The sequence below is a fragment of the Vicia villosa genome, linkage group LG3, assembly GCF_029867415.1.
Source record: "Vicia villosa cultivar HV-30 ecotype Madison, WI linkage group LG3, Vvil1.0, whole genome shotgun sequence".
Taxonomy (NCBI): Eukaryota; Viridiplantae; Streptophyta; class Magnoliopsida; order Fabales; family Fabaceae; genus Vicia; species Vicia villosa.
This window is the reverse complement of record NC_081182.1, coordinates 79,650,165-79,657,806: the sequence shown is the minus strand read 5'-3', so window position 1 is coordinate 79,657,806 and position 7,642 is coordinate 79,650,165. Positions and strand designations below refer to the sequence as shown.

At 28.4% G+C, this 7,642-nt stretch overlaps 1 protein-coding gene across 1 annotated transcript; it reads left to right on the top strand.

Annotated features, from left to right (window-relative positions):
* Nucleotides 1-919: 919 nt before the first annotated feature.
* On the top strand, nucleotides 920-5,269 carry LOC131662008 (WAT1-related protein At4g08290-like). The gene is made up of 7 exons (XM_058931678.1): nucleotides 920-1,174; nucleotides 1,413-1,475; nucleotides 3,145-3,261; nucleotides 3,871-4,114; nucleotides 4,216-4,380; nucleotides 4,549-4,700; nucleotides 4,932-5,269. Exons 1-7 carry the CDS (start codon nucleotides 975-977, stop codon nucleotides 5,077-5,079), a joined length of 1,089 nt encoding a protein of 362 aa, XP_058787661.1. The 5' UTR covers nucleotides 920-974; the 3' UTR covers nucleotides 5,080-5,269.
* Nucleotides 5,270-7,642: the final 2,373 nt, after the last annotated feature.

The window sequence follows — 7,642 nt, the reverse complement described above, 5'->3', positions numbered from 1 at the left end:
TGTGGAGGCCTTTCACATTAGCAATCCTCGTTTCATGAGTTATAGAAAAGACTTGAGGGAAGGTCAAAGGTCCTATAAGATCGGTCCAATACAAAAGCTCAATCCGATCACAAGTCCAAATTTAGCTAGTGAACAAGTAAACACTCAAACAACAATGAGGCAGTGAATCAAGGCAATGAAGCAAGGCATCGTCATCATCTCAACTGTTAATATTCATCTAACGACCTTATATTAACCATTGATAGTTTTAACTGACACCCCTATATAAGCATGACTTTGAGTCACGTTGAGATATTACTTATTCACACAGTTGGAAGCTCAACCAATCTCATTTATTGACTTGATTGTTGGAGTGTTAACTTTGTAAGTATCTCCTCTCTAATCGCCAAAGATTTCTACCAACGTACCGAGAGACCTTTCAAAGTAATTTTCTTCAAGCTACTATCATTTTTGTTCCGCTTCAAAATATTAAGTAAAATGTAAAATAAAATTTAACACGGAAATATACTGTAATATAATAGATTTATTCGAGAAAAGATAACTCATAATAATGAATACAAAATAAGTATCAAACATAATTTTATCCTTAATACTTAAAAGGAATAAAGTTATTATAGTGGGTTATGAAAAATCCTGCAGCTATTGCCATAGTGTATTCTGACACAAGGAAACAAATTAATTAATTAGAGAGGGAATCATCTCAATCAAGCAAAGCTAGTTGCATATACTCCCACTAAATAATTTAACTTTCATATCCAATTGAGAAACTCCCACTAAATAATTTAACTTTCATATCTGACTGAGAAAAAGCAAAAAACTTTATAACCAAGTCTCTTCAAGATATACTCAACATCTTGCTATGTTGAATGGATAACGTCTTAATCACAATTCTTAGTATTTATAGGGAAGGCAGCTTCATAGATTTGAAACCATCTCTCTAAACAATATTAGTATTTTTTGTTGAATAGGAAGAAATGGATAAAATAGGTTTTGCTAGTTTTAGCAGTAAGGCAAAGCCTTATGTGTTAACAGTGGCAGTTCAATTTGGGTTTGCAGGAGCTTACATCTTTTCCATGGCCAGTTTCAATATTGGAATGAGTCGTTTTGTGTTCATTGTTTATCGTAATATCATTGCTGCAGTTACACTTGCTCCTTTTGCATGGTTTTTTGAAAGGTGATAGTGCCTAATTATTCTCTTTTATTTGTAGAATTAACTACTCTGAATTATAATTTAGCCTATAAATTATCATTGTCTTTATTTCTTAATAATGTTTAATTTTCAAAACCAAATGTATTCAGCTTTTCCTTTAAAGAGTAATGCTTAATCTTAATGAAAGTGGAATTAACTTTTTTCTTTGTTTTGAATTTTTGTTTTCTTAGCTCTAATTACCACATTTTATACAATTTTGCAGGAAAGTTAGGCCAAAGATGACTATCTCTGTCTTTTTGCACATAATGGCGCTCGCATTTTTGGAGTAATGATATAAAATATATATAGCTACATGTCAATACTCTTAATAATCTAATTAATATTCTAAGCATACATATTTTAAAAGATGATATTTAGAAATAGAAATCTTATCATGAGGTATTTCATTTTAAAACTTATTTTTTATATTTAATTTATTAACATGTGTTTTTAAAACACCATCACCAAAATTTAAGAGCGACAAATCATAAATTTTTATTAAAATAGTTAAGTAATTTATTTTACAATACCGCAATTTTCAAATAGCGTAATTCTATTTTAAATTATTAAATAATTTATATATGGTACTCATTATTATTTTCATGATTTTTTTTTACCAGTTTTATGATATGTGTATAGAAATATAAAGAAAATCTCTATAAATTATTATTTTAAGAATAAGTCAATGAAAATATAAAATAGTTTTATGATTCATTTCATATGCACTAGCTTAGTAAATTCTTTCAATTATGAGATGAATCTCATGATATAGTTTTAGTTTAGGAAATTCTTTACATTATAATTATTTATAAGAGATGAATCTCTAAAGTTTGAATTTTATCACATTTAATTTAAATTTTATACAAAAGGTTTGTGACTGATTGACAATTTCATTTTCTTATCATTCTTATAAACGGATGTTGAAATGTCAGTTGATAGATATGTAGAACCATTAAAAATGAAAAATTTAAAAAACCAATATTATTTCCAAAGAGAAAAAACCAACCTAACAACTATTTTAGTATTACAAATATTTTTAAGTAGTATAACTATTGAGTTAGTTATATATTTTTTTTTAAAGTAGGATCGAATTTTATCTTTTAAAGCTGAATAAATAAGATATCGTATTCGAACATGTACTTTTACCTCTAATATTTCTATATAACTATCAAATAAACAATGGGACAAATGTAAATTTTTTTCACCCATAAATCCATTAGATTTGACATTTAATTATTAGATATGACGTAATCTGAGTAATATGTATCAACAACTCGCACAAAATAAATCAATTAGAAAAATAACAATTAAACTATCTCGTACACTCTTTAGTATGAGATAGTAGAATAATTTTAATTTTAGGGAAGAAATTTCTTAATATATATGTTTGTTTCAAGTTTTTTGTTAAAATGATTTTTATAATTAATATATTTTTGTTAAAAATTACTTTTAAAAATAAAAAAATCTATTTATTTAAAGATAAAACAAATTGATCCTTTCTCTTTTTCTTTATTTTTTTTTTCAAGAAAATGTTTGTGTTTTTTAAAGAAGAAATTGTTTAAGTTTATTCTTCTTTAATATGTGAGGAATGCTATCAACAATTTTGTTTTTACATTTTTTATTAACACTTATTCTTTTATTAAATAAAACACATATTTATTAAATAAAACACACACGCATCCTATTATTTTATTCTATTATTTTATGTGAAGTCTATTTCTAAATTAGAAGAGATTCACAATTATTTTATTAGGAGGATGTTAAAAAAAGTGTTAAAAAGAAAGTGTTTTGTTTTTTAAATTTATTAATCAAATATGTATACTCAAAAAACACAGTGAGTAAACAGTGTGTAATATGTTGTATCACTTACGTGGACCACATGGAAAATTTGTTTTAATTGGAATTATTATTTTTAATAATATTAATGTATGGTATACCATTTGGTACTATTGTAGGCCAGTGATTGATCAAGGATTCACTTTCTTGGGAATGCAATATACATCAGCTTCATTTGCATCTGTTTTGTCGAATACTGTGCCATCTATAACCTTTTTCTTAGCCATAATTTTCAGGTAACTCTTAATACAAGATGATTATTAAGATTAAATAGTTTTTTTTTCGGTTTCTATATTTTTTTATTGGAAATAATCTCTTAATATTAAAAAAATTTAGGTTTAGTTCTAAGGATAAAATTTGTAGAAAAATCTGCAAATTTTTCCGTAGATTTTATTTAAAAAACGAAAATTAAATGAAATCCAACATTTAAAGACTTTATTTTTTAGGGACGAAAAATAAAAACTTACAAATTTATCATAAGCAAAAGACTATTTAATCTGATTATTACTATGATAAATATATAAAAAAGGGATAAATAACTGTTACCTCCTGTCATTAGGGCGAGTTTTGGTTTTCCCCTATTAATTATTTTTTTTGGATTACCCCCTTGAAATATGAAAAGTTCTATGATTTACCCCCTAGGAACCCCCTGTAAACTTGTTTTTTTGATTTAACCCCCTGGGTTTTCACTGTTTTTTACACGCTTAGGAGATACCCTAAAAATACAGGAGGTAATCCAAAAAAAATAATTAATAGGGGGGAAAACAAAAACTCGCCCTAATGATAGGGAGTAAATGTCAATTATCCCTATAAAAAAATACTAATCTTATAGTTCCATTTATCAGGATTGAACAAATAAATATTAAGCAGATACGAAGCATAGCAAAGGTGGTTGGAACATTGGTAACATTTGGAGGTGCATTATTGATGACAGTTTACAAAGGACCACAAATCCACCTTTTTTATTCTCCAAATAATGCTCATCATCATGCTGGAAGTCACGACACTCAAACTCTAAAACATTGGGTCTCAGGAACACTTTTTATATTATGTGGTTGTTTCGCTTGGTCATCTTTCTTCATATTACAGGTAACTATATATTACTCTTTTTTTTTGGTTGTTATTCAATTTTAATACGTATCATCCATCATGTTGTATAACACAATTTGAATATGAATTGTGAATTGCAGTCAATAACGTTGAAAAAGTATCCCGCTGAAATGTCATTGTCCACCTTAATTTGCTTAGTTGGTTCTCTGATGAGTACCGCGGTGGCGTTGGTGGCTGAGCGTAACTCTGGTGCGGGGACTTGGGCTCTTGGTTGGAACTTTAGACTCTATGGTCCTCTCTACACGGTACCTTCTCTATTATTTGTTAGATTAATTATTTACTTAATTAATTATGAATGGATATAATTAATTATTAATAAATTATTAGTACTTACCATGTTTTTAATAAATTTATGGTCCTTTCTATTTCATAATTAACTCACCAATTATTTTCAATAAACATAAAAATTACAGGGAATTGTTAACTCAGGAATAACATATTATGTGCAAGGGTTGGTAATGCAAAGCAGAGGCCCAGTATTTTTTGCAGCATTTAATCCTCTTTGTATGATCATCACTTGTGCTTTGGGCTCCTTTCTTTTCGGAGAACAACTCCACTTGGGCAGGTATATCTTATTAATCTTTCTTATTATCACAAGTTTAATTAACATGTAATTATACACAATGTATCTATGAATTTTTTTTTTTGAATCTTATTCAACGACAAATTTTGGATCTTGCCCGTCCTGATAGACGGCTCTATTTTATTACATCTCTTTGTTAATTTGGTAAATAATATTTGTAAATAATTTTACAATTTTGATTGGTGAATAACATTTTTTATCTATGGATAACAGTATCATTGGAGCTGTGATTATTGCAATGGGTCTTTATTCTGTGGTGTGGGGTAAAGCCAAAGACACTACTACAACGCCACCATCACCAGTTACAATGAAGCAAATTGAGACACAACAACTCCCAATTACTTCATCTGATCATGTCTAACCTACACGGATTAATTATGAATTTATAGTGTTTGCTGCTGCTGCCTTAACTAAGAATATGCAATGGCTATCTATACTATTTCATGTTTGTGTTTCGGTTTACAAATTCTAAAGGAATATTACCATATGGCTACAACAGTCTGTATGTACTTTTTTTAAAGATGTTTTGTGTGGATTATAATTTTGCTTCATCATTTTTTTTTTAAAGTGGCAAAATAGAGAGCTACTTGATTATATTTTATTTTTTCTATTGAAAACAGTGAAAATTTGAAGTTGTTGAATTATCTCTTTCTTGTGGTCTTTTAACCGTTCAACAATGACCAAATTAATCATTTTTATTAATTAATGATAAACTTAGCAAACAATTTATAAGTTTTTCTATTGCTTATTAAATGAAAAGGATTAACATAATACTTTTTGAAGAATTGAAAAATTAATATGATATTTTTTTAGTTAAGAGCCAAAAAAAAATTCTGAAGATAAAATAAAAAATAAAAAAAATATTAAATTTAAATTAAATAATAAGAGAGCATTTCTACAAATGGTGGTATTTCAAATATTGACACACAAAATTTAAAATTACTCACAAGAATTATCAAAATAATCTTTTTTTGATGAGAACAATTATATTGAATAGAAATACAGGGATACTTAATTTTATTATAACAGAAACAGAAATAGCTGAATCCAACATTATAACGAAGAACATACATCCAACTTTTATAAAAGGTTGCAAATGGCTCACACGATCACGTGCTTGAAAACCATAATATAATATATTCCAAATGATTGAATGGCCAAAATCTCATGCACAATTAAACAAATCCAACAAAACCAATTAAATATCTATTACACCTAATAATACCAATTTGCGGATTGCTTTTGCCTCCCTAATCATTGCTTCTCTACCTCTAATGAAAAATTAAAACTACATCTAAAATTTAGAAATGTATCTCCGAGCACACTTCATTGACACACAATCTATTTGATATTGAGTCACGCCACAACTAAAAATATAACCTCAAATGCATCACTATATATTTTACAGAAGTGTATTAATTTTTTTTTAAATAGTTAATGGAATTAAACGGGAGCAAAAGGGATACTCCGACCCGATACAAAAAAGAGAACAACTACCTCTCAAAACAAAGAAGAGGTAGAGTATTCCAAAGATAAAAATTACAAAGATTAACTCTCTTATGAAAAGCACATAACCACCTCCAAGAGATTAAAACTATATCCGACATACATTCGGTAAAGCTAAAGTCTTCCTTCTTAAAGATCACCGCATTACGCTTTAACCAAATCATCCAAACCGCAGAAGTGTATTCATGGAATCTAATGAAATATGAATAAATGCATAAATGAAAACAGATGCCGAAACAGAGAGAAATTAACATCAATAATTGTTATGACATTACATTAAAAAATGTTGCACCGTGTCTTCATTATTCTTTAGTCTCACATTGTTAGGTGAGATGTCTTAGCTAGCTCACTTCATTATATAAGTAAATTTCATATTTCATTCCCAAACACACCAAAAACTTATTTTGAGTTTTTTCTTCCCCACTCTCATAACTTTGTGTCTTTCAAATTTTCAAAGCGCCAACTTCTCCATCTTCTTTCTACCCGTTTAATTTTTTTAGTGTTTTCTTGAATTCTCTTTAGAGAATTATGTTAATTTCTCCTCGTTTGAGTTGAGAAATTAAAAATATTAATATTTAGATTCTCTTTGGAGATTTATTTGAATTTCTCTTATGTTGAGAAATTATTTTGAATGGTCAAATGACCATTATTGAATTCTCTTTAGAGAAATTATTACGACTGATTTTTATACCAAATATTATGAGTGGTATTTATGAGATTTCTTAATGGTATTTGTACGATTTGAGGGTAGTGTTTTAGATCAATTATCTACCATGTAAATAGTAATTGTACTGTATAGAACATGGTTGTTTTATTCTAGAGGCAGCGCGGTAGTTCGGCAGCTTTGCATAATTTTGGACAGTGTCGTGAAACGTCTTAAAGAGAGCGAACTCTTCCACGACTCATCTCGGTAATTCTTATGTGGCTATTTTCGAAAATCCAAAAATAACAATTTTAAGACACTCTAAAAACTACCATGACTCACGAAGCAGTTATTGGTAATTTTGTTGTTGTTGTCTCTGACAAACCATTTAAGTTTGAGGGTTCTTACTTCAAACGTTGACAAGCTAAAATGAAAATTTTCTTAACCTTAAAGAAAGTTTCCCAAGTTTTGACTAAGGACATTCCTGCTGTTCCTTTTGAATAAACCGAGCAAACTAATGGTAACAAAACTAAGAATTCATATGAAACTGTTAACTTGTATGAATTAGACCGGGCTGCAAAAGTTAAAGCAAAATTGAAATATCCATTTGGAAAGATTATGATTATCTTTACAAAAACCTCATTCTGAGTAGTCTCGCGGACTATCTATATGATTACTATAGTAACTACGAGACTACTAAACAGGAATGAGAAGCTCTGAAAAAGAAATATGATATTGAAGAAGTTGGAATAAGAAGTATGTCGTTAATCGCTAC